Source organism: Microcebus murinus, chromosome 6 (genome assembly GCF_040939455.1).
Source record: "Microcebus murinus isolate Inina chromosome 6, M.murinus_Inina_mat1.0, whole genome shotgun sequence".
NCBI lineage: Eukaryota > Metazoa > Chordata > Mammalia > Primates > Cheirogaleidae > Microcebus > Microcebus murinus.
The window spans coordinates 40154794-40169628 of NC_134109.1; the positions used below are offsets into that span (position 1 = coordinate 40154794).

At 39.9% G+C, this 14835-nt stretch overlaps 1 protein-coding gene across 5 annotated transcripts in view; it reads right to left on the bottom strand.

Annotated features, from left to right (window-relative positions):
* The window catches only part of DAAM1 (dishevelled associated activator of morphogenesis 1), a 166944-nt gene that overhangs the window by 77051 nt on the left and 75058 nt on the right, over positions 1-14835 (bottom strand). For all 5 annotated transcript variants that reach the window (XM_012785657.3, XM_012785654.3, XM_012785655.3 and 2 more), the window contains exon 3: positions 4284-4373. In XM_012785657.3, coding sequence (XP_012641111.1) covers positions 4284-4373 — 90 coding nt within the window. The remainder of the gene's footprint in view (positions 1-4283; positions 4374-14835) is intronic.

Consider the following 14835-nt stretch of genomic DNA (forward strand, 5'->3'; position numbering starts at 1 on the left):
TTAATCTCTGTGTGTGTGTGTGTGTGTGTGTGTGTGGTGAAAGGAGAATTTCTTTTTGTGGGGAGAAGTGAGGAATTGATCCAATTAGGACACACAAACCAAATAAAGGAATGAATGAAAAACACTAGTTGAATTTTCAGCCACCTTCCCTAGATGTCTTCAAAATGTACCTAGCACCAGATCAGCAGTTTGTAACTATCACAGTAGCTGACTCACAGCTGGGATAGGCAAGATTCTTGAATGATTTAACTAAGCTAGAATCAAACATACATTCACAAGCAGAATAAAAAATTTACCTTCCCTAAAGTAGATCTCAAAACATACAGAAATGTAATATGAAGAATCTAATACCATTTACTTAATCCTTGGCTTTAGAGGTCAAAAGCAAAGCAGCAAAAATCAGGCACAGCCATGAAATCCTGATCTTTGTTTTAAATATCTGATGTCACTACAGCTAACAGTATCTATCATCCTATTCACTTACTTTGCAAACTCTGAAGTCCAATAAGAGGTGAAAGTATTTTCTGGATACTTACTTATAAGGACTGGTTAAGTGATACAACTAGCACATTTGTTCCTGGGCAGAACAGCAATTAAAGAAGGTTTCTTCCTGTGCTGATATGATTGCTGTCGGCATAATACAGTGTATATGCCACTTTATTTTCTCCTCTCTGAAGACCTACTTCTTACTTTTCCCAGGATTTAAAAATCATGTTAACAATAAGCAAATACAGCATGGCCAGATGCCTTTCGTGGTCAGATGGTTCATTGTTTAAAAAGCTTCAGTTTAAAATCCAAAAGATTGTTAACAGATGCAGTTTCTGGCTGGAGACTGGGAAAAACCTCATTTAAACAAAAGAGTATGTTGTGATTGGAACTAAAAAGGGAATTACCTTTAAAGATAAGAACCACAAACATTTCCTATTTGAAAATACCCCCCAGCCCCACCAACAGAATCTTTTTTGGACCTTTCACGAAAGTTAAAAAATTTGACAGTGGATTGCCGTCTGTGATGAATCATGGCTGACCAACCAGCCCAGTAACTTTCACAGATTTGTTTGGACTTTCAACAAGGCCACAACATCCATCTCTTATTCTCCCCCAGATTACTCAATTAGGCAAAGCTCCAACTTATTTCTTTCCAATCATTTTAGCCCCAGAAATACTTTTGCTGCCTTTATTTTGGCTCTGGAAATGGGTTTTCAACCAAAGACTTAAGATAGAGACATTTCACAAATGAACACAGAGCTTGATAAGCAGAAAGCGGCTGCTGGGACTCAAGTCACTGCCGGATGGGAAAAAGCCACTTGGCTGAGCAAAGCTTGGCCCTGTCCTCGGGTCCCAGTCTCATTTGCCTCCACAACTTCTGTTCATTTTTATATGAAAAGCTTGCTTTTCACCAACTCAGGCTGTCTGTTTCTGTTGGCTTCAGCGGGCCCTTACTCTACGGCTTCACTATGTGTGAGAACGTCTGTAATGCCCTGGGTTCTAATCTTGAAAGATGGAAAATCTGAAGGAGCCACGGAGAGTAGCTTTCCCTTGGCCTGAGAAATGGATGTGGTTTGGCCCGATTTGTGATAAACCTGATTTGAAAAGGCTACACAAAAGATGTTCCAAGGAAAATAATCTGTTCTTAATATTGAGGATGGCCACCATGGGGCTCCATTCTGAGAATGGGCAACTGGTCCCTTAGGAATCACATCCTCTGAAGAGAGGTTTAACATCATCATTTTCCTGGTTAGGTTTTTGTATCCTCATATTCATTGTGTCTTTCCCAATTTATTGCAGTGCACAGTAAAGTTTCGGACCAAAGGCACAGTAAAGTTTTAACAGTGTTAGGATCTCTAATCAAGCATCTAATCCTTAGTCAAGCAATGCTACCGTCCACTTTAAAGTGAGGCGGATCTATAAGCTCCTGGGATTCCTCAAAGAGTTAAAATGGCTTTCCCACTCAGCCATGCTATTGCTAAGTCACATAAAGAATCCAAGCTGTTGGAATGAAGCTAGCAGAAATATGAATACATTCCCTAAGATCTGTGCCACCTTGCCACATACTAGCAAGAAGGGCCCATCTGTCAAAAAATGGGATTCTGAGGCCAGTGGCTATACCCATATCCATCCTCCCACAAAAAGCCAGCCCATCATGCACACTTGAGAGGGGGTTTGCAAGTGGACTGAAGGGCCTGGAAATTGAAAAATGAGCAGCAGCTGCAAGCCCAAGTTCATTACTATCCCCCCAGGGTTTGCATTTTCTAATCTAAGGGGCAGTAGTTTCCATGATTAACTTTCAATTGCTGTCAAGGGTGTAATAAAATCTGGGAAAGAAGAAAACTTTCCCCTCAGTAAGCTGCTCCCATTTTCCTGCCCTTTTCTTTCCTCTAGTGAATATTCTTAATCCCTACCGTGCATTGTTTCCTAATTCTGAGAAAAAAAATCTACACTAGGATAAGCCAAAATAGACAATGTCCTCTGTGTACACAGACACTTGAGGATTTCGCTTTCTCAGTTCTAGCTGTGGGGTTTTCAGATGGCAGTGAGAAGGGTTCCCTTGTTTCCAAAGACCATACAATACCATCGGTTTCAGTACTGAACACATTTTATGTTCATTTTAAAATTCTTTCCCAGTCTATTATATGTCTTTGTTGAGCCATGACAATTAGTTCAGCAAAAGAGAAGTTTTCTGGCTGGTAAGACATATGCAAAGTGAAAGAACATAACAGGAGAAGAAGCCATTTATTTCTCAAAAACATCTTACTGGATTAAGAATCCTTAAGGCTTCAATTTGGGCTGATCTGATAAAGGCTCAGAGATCACAGTGAGAGGTCATAGCTAAACTCGTCTCTCAGCAAAGACCACCAGAACCGAATCTGATACCTTGTGTCACCAATTACAACTGCTCAGGTGGGAAATTTACATACTTTACATTTTTTGACAGTATTGAGTATAACATTAATGACAGTTCAGTGGTTCAGTCACAATAAATTCATGTCAAAGTATCAGATGCAGGAGTTACGAAGATGAATAAGACCTGGCACCTCACCACCAGAGGCATAAAGCCAGGTGGGAGGGCCACATACACAGGCTGCCAGGGAAAAGGGGGATGGGGAGGGAACCTTTACTAACAGGTGCTCCTGAGAGGGTGGCACGTCCATTATACAAGGCAGCAAAGAGGGGGCAGAGGTGCTGAGATGCTATGGGGGCAAATGGAGGGCCCCAACTGCATACTGGGCACCTAATTAAAGGTTACCCTGACTGACATTGGTGTCTTGAAAAGATACTGGACTGCTATGGTTTGTTCCTCTCTCCCTGGGTCACGAGTGAGCAATCCAAGCGTCTGTTGCCTGCTGCAGAGAGGCAGCCTCACTCTTGGGCGCTGGCCCTGCCTCCCACGTGTCACATCTCAGGTACAGCTCTATTGGGACAGAAGGGGAAGCAGCAAAAGGTGGCCATCAACAGAATTAGTCGCCCAAATGGGTATATGGACAGCCCAAGAATCTGGCATGGGGTCTAAAAGATGGCAGAGTGAACTTTATATCAGGAGACAGTCACCTTGGAGTGACGCCTGACACCATGGATGCTAGGGAACAAGAGCTTTTGGTTCTTTCACTGTCCCCAATATCCATTCTCCCATCTCATGAGGCAACAGAACACCCAGTTTCTAAGTGGGAAGTGACTGTCCAGAATAAAGATTTTGTTCCTTGCAGTGGACACCCCACACTGGCCATATAACTAACAGTGGGATGTGAGGGGAAATCACGTGTCTAACTCCTAGAACATGGTCCTAAAAGTGAAGCTGGGGGAGTTTGTGTCTTCTTTCCCTTTCCCCATCCTTAGTTTGGAATGTGAAATGGCTGGAGAACCATCTTGGAGCACAGGGACAAGGCCACACCTGAGCGATGGCAAATGGAAAGTTGTTAGAAGGTGGCCACGGGGGCTGTGAACCCACAATACTTGTCCTAACCCACCTGAACACAAACTTTTATGTAAAGAACAGTGGGAAGAGAGGACCTTTGTCTTGTGTAAGCCAATGTTAATTTGGGGCTCAGTCACACACGATTATGAACAACAGTTGTAAGTGCAGGGGGTCCGATGAAGTGGTGATGAGCACAACGTACAAGGAACTGGCACTTTGCTACACGTAACATCACAGCCACAACACGACACCTTCGATCTGGTTTTCACGTCAAAAAGAGCTGTCTGCATTCTGGTGGTGAAATGGGAGACCAAAGGGAATCGAAAATGATAATTTTCTGGTTAACTGTAATCACAAGGGAATATCTTACCTTTTTCTTGCTACAATATATTTGCCATTTTTTCTCAGCTGGAAGTGCAAACATAGCTTCCCTGTGTTTGTCTGTGAGGTCAAGTTCATCCTGAGAAGAAAGAAAATAATTAGTGTTTCATAGGTTAAATGTTATTCCTATGGGGAAAGTTATCATTATCATCAAGGAGAGAAAAAAAAAAAACACCCCACCAATACTTATTTAAATCAACTTGAAAGAGATAAAGAAGCTAAGTTAAGGTGCAACTTGCTACCACTAAGAAAGCAAGTCCCCAGCAGGGGGCTCAGCACTAGCACAGCCCTACAGTTACCAAAGGCACTGGCAGCATTATCCTGAGCTGCTACCTATGGCTATACAGGGTCCCTTGAGTAGTAAAGATGAGGGTTTGCTGGAGGTGGCTTCACATACACTGACTCCCAGGCTAGGCCATGAAGGACTTGGACACCATGAGACGGGGAGCAAAGGCTGGGCTCTGGTGAGAGACCTGCTGTGTTTGGGGAACAGCAGCCAGTTAGGCAAAACACTGAGTTGATGCAAAGGATCATCAGATAAAAGCTTTGAGAGGTAGGGAGTCACCAGTTTGTGGAAAGCCTTAAATGCCAGACTAAGGAGTTTATTCTCTTCAACAAGGTGAGCCAGTGAAGTTTTGAGCAAGGGAGAGACACCCTCATTGCATAAATCTTGACTAATGTTTACTAAGCACTTTACGTGCAAGCATTTTCTCATTTACCTGTAGTTCTCATAACAACCCCTAAGAGGCCCACTCATTATTACATCCATATTATAACACAGCTGTGGGACATTTAGGCTGAAGATTGGACAAGTCACTTGCTCAAGACTGCACACCTGGTAAATGATGAGGCTGGGTTTTAAGCCCAGTGCTGACTCCAGAGTCCATGCTCTTGGCCTCTCAGATCAGTACTTGGAAACATTAATTTTATAGTGGTGTACAGCTTAGACTGAACCCAAAAGGAAGGGAATTTATAAACATTCATAATTAATGAATAACAATAATAGGATAATAAATATAAAGTGTTTAGAGAAAAGTTCTTGGTATTTTATAAGAACTCAAGCCACAGTTGATGGTATTATTGGTATTGAGCATCTAACCAATTTTTATTCCCATAGAGAAAGTTAACTAGTTGAGGCTGGTAGATTGCTGGGTGTGAATAAGATTTTTTTAAAAGCAATAAATTAAAAAACAATAAGGTTTAGACCCCTGAGGAGTATAAACCAGTTACTCCTCTGACTGGCTTTTGTGGATATCTGCAGTTCTGCCACACTTGTGCACATGCAGGCTTAGAATACTGGCTTCGCATCTTACACTGCCACCTCCCTTTAATCCTCAAATCCTATTATTTCTTTCTTGAAAAAATCTCATTTTTTCCATTGTTTCATTCCCCACACTTATTTATGCCCTCATAACCTCTTCTTTGGTTTCTGGCAACAGCTTCCCACTGTTCTTCCTTGCCTTTCTAATTCTTTCCACTGGGAAAAGCCAGAATTCTCCTAAGGCAATGGATCTCAAACCTGAGCGAGCACCAGAATCACCTGGAGTGCTCCTTCAATCACCCATTGCCAGCGCTGAGGATTGAACTGGTCAGGGGCTGTATACGAATCTGCATTTCTAATAAGTTCCCAGGTGTGGCTGATGCTGCTGGTAGGAACCACACTGCCTTAAAAATAGAGCACCTGTGCTGTACTGAGTTCCCAGTTCAAAAAACCTCATTGGTTTCACATTGCCTACAAATTAATCATCTCTTCCTCAGCCTGTCTTCTGAGGTCTTCCATTTATAACCTCAACTAACTTTGCCAGGCTTGGTTCTAGTTATTCCCTCACACACACACTGTCTTGTCAACACCCACACTTTCAGGGCCTAGCTACGACCTAATACATGCTAGCTTCCCTGGGGAAGTTCTTATTTTTTTGTAAGAGACAGGGTCTCACTTTGTGGCCTAGGCTGGAGTGCAGCGGCTATTTACAGGCATGATCATAACTCACTCCAGCCCCGAAGTCCCGGGTTTCAGGATTCCTCCAGCCTCAGCCTCCCAAATAGCTGGGATTACAGGCCACCAAGCCTGCTTCAGCTGGGGAAGTTCTTAATCTCGTTAAACCTCTACTTCCTCACTTCCAGGAGGGGCACATGATTTCTCTTGCAAAGCTACTGTGAGAATTGGCAACGTCAACTAAACTTGCATCAATGCCTGGCACAAGGGTAGTAACTATACTGTTGTTATTTCATCATTTAAACACAATCACTTGCTATTTTCTTTTAAGAGCAAGGTAAATAGTTAAGTCACTAAATACAAACACACAATATTATACCCTAATCACAAGAAACTAACTATTAAGAATTTCAACACAATGAAAACAACCAGGGAATGAATGAAGGATTTTTACAGATAATTCCATTAAACATGTTAAAAATGTTAGGGGGTTGTTGTCAGACATCCCTGAGTTCCAGGTCTGGACTTTATGGGTTATGTAACCTTGGATAAGAGGTTACTCTGAATTTTAATTTCTTCATCTGAAGGCAAAGTAATAACATACTCCTGACAGTTACCTCAAGGATTCATTCATGCAATCAAAAAACATTTTTTTTTCCAGTATCTACTAAATGCTAGGCATTCTGATAGGTGCAGGGGACAAAGAGGTATCACAGAGCTCATATCCTAGTGCCAGCAAAAGGGAAATCTAATAATCATACTAACCCAGGCACAATCACACATTAAGCTGAGTTTTGAGAGCCCACTTATTGTAGGGAAAGGGGGAACAGTGAGGGTTTAACCACGGAGTAAAGGAGCACTTAGAGATAAATAGGAATGAAACAGGTAGAAAGCACTGCAGACAGTGACCACCAGCCTTGAAAGCGACTGTGAACTTTGTTCTTTATACTAAGAGCAATGAAAGGTCATTGGTGGATCCTGAGTCAGGAGAATGACATACGTTAAATTAGGTAATAATTGGGAGTGCCTCCTAGGCACAATGCCTGGAGTATAAGAAGACCCCCACCCCTCCATTCCAAAAGTGTCTCTGCTCTGACTCATTCTATTGCAATAATATGCTGAATCGAGCATGCAAGATTCTCAGAGACTATCACAGCCTTAAGAGATCAATCAACACTTACTTGCTGTCCTACCCATTCCAGGACCAAGGCCAGACATTGTAAAGAATACAAAGATGAATAACAGACTCTGATTTCAAGGAATTTATAATCTAGCTAGGAAGACAAGATGATAGAAGGCTTTAGCATTTCCCTTTCTTTTCAAGATAAAGTTCAAATTCCTCTGCAGGTAAAGGCTCCTCATGACATGGCTTTTGCTGACCTGCCCCCGCTCCACCTCCCTCCCCTCCTCCAACAGTGATACCATCTAGCATTCCTGATCACAAGTTGCCAACTTCTTGAACTTTGCACATGCTGTTGCCCTTTTCCAAACAGCCCTTCCCACCATGTCTAAGGAGCAATCCTATGCCTCCAAGCTTTTACAAGGGATCTACTATTCCCTCCAGGTGGCCTATCCTGACTTTGCTGGGATGGGCAGCTCCTCTGTGCTTTATGGCATGTTTCACATTGCTATAGCTATGTGACTGGCATGTTTGACTCCCATTGTGGACTCATTCCCAGAGTACAAGAACTCAACTTGTTGCATTCATCTTTGCATTAGTTGCCAGTCCCTAAAACAATCTGACATAGGAAAGCGCAAAACAAAAACAAAAAGGTGGGAGAAATGTAGGGAGGAGGGGAAGCCAGGAGGGAGGGGGAGAGGGAGGAAAGGAAGGGATATTATAGGATATAGTGATATATCAATGCATTTTAAAGATTAAAACCTATTCTTTTTTCAAAGAAAAATTATATACAGTGAAATATACAGTGAAAGATCTTTAGTATCCAATTTTTGAGTTTGGCAAAGGTATACACTGAAGTGTTTGTAGCACTTCACACTTTAGAAACTGGTGGTACCATTTTACATTGCCATCAGTAATATATGGCGGGTTCCAGTTATTCCACATTCTTATCATCATTTGGTGCTATGTCTTTCTAATTTTAGCTACTGTAGTTTATGTGAAGAGCTATCTCGACATAGTTTTAATTTGCACTTTCCCCGTGACGAAATCTCGTTCCTCCTACCCAAGACATGAATCATCCCTTTGTCCAGCATATCCACACTACATACGCTGCCCACCTGTTAGTCATCGAAATTACCAGCTCCTGACATCCAACCATTGATGTCCTCATGGCTTAGTGACCCAGGATCACCCAAAGCAGATGACCGTCCTTCTGAGGATACATCAGAAGGAGCCTAATGCTGTCACATTGCCTAGGTCATTCACCTGACTTCATCTCACCTAGGCATTTTATCATCTCACACCATCACAAGAAGGGTGAATACAATACCATAAAATATTTTGAGAAAGAAAGAGAATGATCATATTCACATAACTTTTTTTATAGTATATTGCTATAATTGTTCCATTTCATTATTAGTTTTTATTATTAATCCCTTACTGTTTCTACTTTATAGATTATACTTTACCATAGGTGTGTGTGTGTGTGTGTGTATATATATATATATATATATATGTATGATTGGAAAAAACATAGTATATATAGGGTTTGGTATTATCTGAGGTTTCAGGCTTCCACTGGGGGTCTTAGAAGATATCCCTCACTAATAAGAGGGCTACAGTACTGGCTCTTCTATTAGTTAACAGCCAAGTTTCCTACTAGGATTAACAAACAAATGTAATTAGTCAAACCCCAGAAAGCTCCCTGGTTGAGTCTGCATCTCAATACATCTTAGACTTGGATGGCCTAATTCCTTTCATTGGCCATAGAATTTTCTTTCATATTATCCTTTCTTGGTAGGTAGAGTTTTAAAAGTCAATTAAAGGAAAATGATTTAGCGAGTGGTAAAAAGAGAAACCTCTGCACAGAGCATCATTTCTCTCCATAGAAAGTTCAAGTTTCTTAAAAGCTAAAACCAACAGACAAAACCCTAAAGGCTTTTCCTCTTGGAGAAGCTATTAATTATACTTTTATATATTTATAAAATATATATTTTATATATTTATACTATCTTGGAGAAAATGTATTAATTATTTTTTTACTAAGGATGAAGGAATGCTGAGGGAAGCCCGGCTGTGGGAACTGAAGTTCTAGGCTTCATCCCTGACAAAGAGTATTATTAAGCCCCACGTCTAAAAGATTCTGTATAAAGAAATCACAGCAGTTCTACTGCAGAGTAAGCAAGCAGTTCTATAGAGAAATCTACATAAATCAGAAAACAATTAGCACAGTACAAATCAATCTAAGGAAATAGACTGATTTGCTAGATAAAGCAAGGGAAGGAATTTTGAAATAATATACAATAAGGGTCTTGAATGAGTTGAGAAACTAACACTTTGGAACAAAAACCTCATTTCATGAATTTTAGCTAAATGGAATATGGGATTATTTTTAAAATTGCCAAAGCAATATTTAAAGCATTCATTATTTGAAAATCTACCAAATCAATAGATTTCAATGAGCTAGCAAGTTACTTTCTGGCTAACAAGAGAAATCTCTAAGGAATTCAAAATTTCTATTTCTAATGAGTTACACTAATTCTTTACATAAATACACATATGTACATTTAGATAGAGGTAGGAGGACATACAAATAATGCTGGGGGGTAGATGGAGAATAAGAAAAATGAGGATCGGGAGAAGCTAGGGCAGGCCCTTGATGTTACCCTGCCAATCAACTTGCCATTGTGTGTGTGTTTGTGTCTGTGGTTTTGTTTTTTATGTTGCTTTTTAAAGGTCCTTGACAAGGTAACAATCCAGCTGACTCAATATAGAGAGCTTACAGAATTTCCAACCACATATTACTCAGACAAGTTTAACTTTTCTCCTCCAAATTGGATACCTCAAGTGTTTGCCCACAGCAAACAGGCCCAATTCACCTATTCTAATCCCGCCCACCCAAGAGAGGTTTCCCAAAAGCCCAGTAGACTGGAAGCCTGCAGCTCACCTCAAGAAACCTGCCTTAGCAGTTCCTTCTCTGGACTAACCTTCTCCTCCCATCCTGCAACTCAACACAGCCAGAAACAAGCCACACCCTGGGAGAGCCAGGGGACCAGCCCTCAAGTCACAGACATGGGGATGAGCACAACACCAAAGGGAAATGGACCCACAAGGAAGGCGGAGGGTGGGAGGGTGGCACTGTAGCAGCAAAAACAAATTAAACTTTATAAATGTATGAAGAAAATGTATTACGGTGTGATAATCCATTACATTTAGGAACATCCAGCCCTATCACAGCAAATGAGTCATGGATTGCCAACACAGCTCTTAAAATTTACCCACAATGACCCTGAGAACAGTAGTTTAATATCATGGTGGTGCTCAGAAATCCGAAAGTTAGATAAGATTTTTGTCAGTTTAAATAGAGTTGCATTCAGTGAATTATTACCTGCTCCTAACCAGTCACAAAGAATAGAAATGGAAAACAACAGAGAGCTTTGAACCCTAAAAGGGACGTGTAAACATTGAGAACCTTGAAAGTTTTCAGCCAACATACTTAGTCATTACACGAAATTCCACAATATGATTCACTACCACCTACACAGTAATATACTCAGTGCCTGATAGACATGTTTTCATTCGATACATAAAAATAAGAAGTGAGAATCCCACAAGCAAAGGCTGACTAATAGAAATAATTTCTAGTTTCTTACTACCAATGGTTAAGTATTTTATGCTGCTTCCTTTTTGTTCCTTAATAGCAGGCAATGCAGCCTATATTCAGTTTGCCAGACAAAGTCTACAACTAAACATATAGGCTTTTTATTCAGCTTTTTTCTTATTTGACTAGAAACTCATTGGAGTGACTTTAACTTTTTTGTTGTTGTTTTGTTTTTTTGAGACAGAGACTCACTTTGTTGCCCAGGCTAGAGTGAGTGCCATGGCATCAGCCTCGCTCACAGCAACCTCAAACATCTGGGCTCAAGCAATCCTGCTGCCTCAGCCTACCGAGTAGCTGGGACTACAGGCATGCGCCACCATGCCCGGCTAATTTTTATATATATATATTAGTTGGCCAATTAATTTCTTTTTATTTATAGTATAGATGGGGGTCTCACTCTTGCTCAGGCTGGTTTTGAACTCCTGACCTCGAGCAAACCACCCGCCTTGGCCTCCCAGAGCGCTAGGATTACAGGCGTGAGCCACCGCGCCCGGCCGACTTTAACTTTTAATTGGTCTGCATCACTAGCAGTCTTCTGGTAACCTAAAATAAACTTTCTTCTAAATATATGTTAGACTTATCTTCCAATATCCACCATCCACCCAAATTTCCAGTTTTTACATCTATAATCTAGTACTTCTGTTGACAAGGCTTAATAGAGAATTTCTAAGCAATGTTTCCCTAACTGAATGGAGAGACTTTGTCTCTGGGGACACAGAACCAGCTTTAAAGTGACAAAGAGAAAGGCACCGTCAGGCCCCACAGGCAACTGTGAAGCCAAGTTCCACACATGCCTCCTCCCTCAATGACACCAGTGCTGCTCTTGCCACCCCAGACCCCTCCCACACTCTCAAGAGACTTGTTTGACAGCTCATCTGCCACTTTTAAGCTTTAATTGGGTCAAAAGACAATCCAGCACAATGAGTCTTTTTCCCACATTGGAACTAGTTATTTTACCATGTAATACATGGTAGAGAGACATTTAGGAACAAAAAATATTTCTTAAACATTATCACTCTTATCCTTTCAATCTGCTACCACACATGCCAGCCACTTTAGTGTTCCCATAGTAACTAACATTCTAATGAGAAGGAAGAATAGAAAGAGTGACAGCAGGTGGGTGGGGCACAAGAATCAGCCCAAACCTATTGCTACTACTTCAAGAATAATTCAAAATACAAACCCAACTGCTAGAGGATTCAGCAGTCATTAATTCATGCATGCAGTCACTCAAATACTTACTGAGCATCTCATGTGTTAACCCTTCAGTAATCAGTTATCCATCCATTTATGCAGGCCACAAACATTCACTGAGCACCTACTCTGGATAGAGCACTGCTCTAGATCCCCGGCATCCTGAGGGTGAAAAGGCCAGACACAATGCCTGAGCCATTCTGCTCTCTGAAAGCACAAAGCTGTATGTTCATAGTGGATTTAATGTAATGAGTTCTTTATATGAGAATAAACTCAAACTATCCGATTGTTGAAAAGATAGCAAAGGACTTCCTGAAGTTTCCCTCTACATCCAAGAAATACCCATCTTTCCTGAAAACAACTCATACATACACATACGCACACATACATATATTTTTCTAGTAAGCTTTCAGTCATTTGGTTTAATTTGGTTCTTAAATATTGCACTGTATAATGAAATAAACAGCTAGCAGCATTAGGATGTTTCCAAGAGATTCATTTAAAACTGAAAAAGAAAAAATATTGCAAGTTTTGTAGGGATCTCATTTCCCAAGAAAGAGAAATTCTACTTCTGCATCAATGCATCAATGAGCCAGAAAAGCATGACTAAATGATGTGACTGGTCAATGAGCTCCTACATTTGCAGCAAGAAACTATTTGAAATTCCAGAGAAATTCTGGGAATTGCAGGTTGGGGTAGAGAGGATTCCAAACACAGTGGATAAAAATATTCAAGGGCAGTTTAGAACTTAAATATACCATCCATGGAATTGAGCAATTACTTCCCAAAGACCATGTCACATAAGCTTTGTGAGAGCAAATGATGGTGTTTAAATGATCCCCAGAGCATCATGATACAGTTTCATGTACAGTTATTTGTACTAACTAGCAGATCCCCCAAGCCATTATCGAAACACATTTTCAAAATTACACTTAAAAGCTTACCTAAGCACACTACTTATAGAGATCAAATTATTCCCCCAGCCTTTTGACACCCATATTGACTTATACAGAGACATGCAAGAGTGAGCAAGTCAGAATGCCATACTGACTTTATATAATTTGCAGATGGTGGTAGAATAAGGACTAAGTTAAATAATTAGATTTTAACTTGCAGCCAAAAGCTAAATAGCTACATACCACTCAGGGTCTCTTTAGGATTCATATTAATGAAAATCATCAGGACCAAGGGGGATGCAGAACCATTTTCTCAGTAACATTACTAATTCAGAGATGTACAGTATTTCTATTTAAAAACAAAAGTTCTTATGTTTTTTTTCCTCTATCTCTCCATGCCCCTCCATTTGAGCTCTAATATTAAAAAGCATCCAGAAATAAATAACTGGACTGATAATAAGCTATCTAACATAAAGTCCAAAATCCAAATTTAACCACAAAAAGGACATTTGGAATGATCTTGGTGAGATAAAATATAAATTTAGAACCAGATAGAATAAAATGGTTTTGTGGTTGTACCCAAGCTTTATGGACTCTGTTTAGTGAATCAGAGGACTAGAAGGAAACTTAAGAAATCATTTTTGCCATTTTATTGTCCTAAGCAGATAGGACCTCAACCAGTACAAAGAAATGTATAATGTCTACTGGGATAAAAATCTACTTATAACCCTACTTTAATTTTTAGAAGCAAACCATTCAAAAGTACAACAGATACAAGCAAAACCACTTATATCAACATCAGCTTATATCACAAACCATCAGTTGTTCTCAGGGTCAAAATAATTTGTTTACCAAATCCTGGATTTGCGATCATTTTCTGTCACCTTTAAATTGATTGTATCTTGCCAGCAGTTCGCATTTACTCCATAGGAATTTTAGCACTGCAATATTTAAGCCCATATCTACATCCCCACTTCCTTTTATGATATACTGCATATGTTCATACTGTTCTGAGCATTTTTCTATGAACTCATCAAGTTGATTTATCCAAAAATGCCACAATGTCAAAGGAAGATCTGCTCAATACATTTTCCTCTCTGTCAACTGATTGTGTCCTTTAGCTGAACAAAATATTCTCTTTTGACTTTGACAGGTTTGTCAAATGAAAACAACTTTTAAACTCATGGAGACAGAACAATTTTACTATCAATTCCTTCAATAGATTCTAATTTTTGGCTTCCATACAACGCATATTTTGAGACTATTCTAGGTATATATTTTAGGTCTTACACAGTTTGATTTCTTCTGCTTTATTACTGAGCAATCCTTTACACTCTAATTAAGAAACAATAGATTAAAACTATGACTCCCGAAAAACAGTTTTTTTTTCTTCAATCAGTTTAAAATTAAATGTTTCTGTTACCCAATTTTTGAATCTTTCTTGGGAACAGGGAACTGAATAACTCCTGTAAAAAGCTTTCCATTCTTAGTCATGGTCTTAGTGTAAAAGGCAAGTTTTTAAAAATAAAAAGTGTTGAAACTTGCTTTCTATGTCACAGGCATTAAAAAACAAAATGTTGAAACTTTCCATCAATTCTGGTGATAAGAGAAGTATTTTATCATTAAAAAGAGCTTAACATAGCCCCAATAATAAAAGAAATTATATTAGCAGCCTGAGAAAAGGGGTAACAATTCCCATGGCTAGTAGAAAAATAAATTTGTACACTGGTAAAT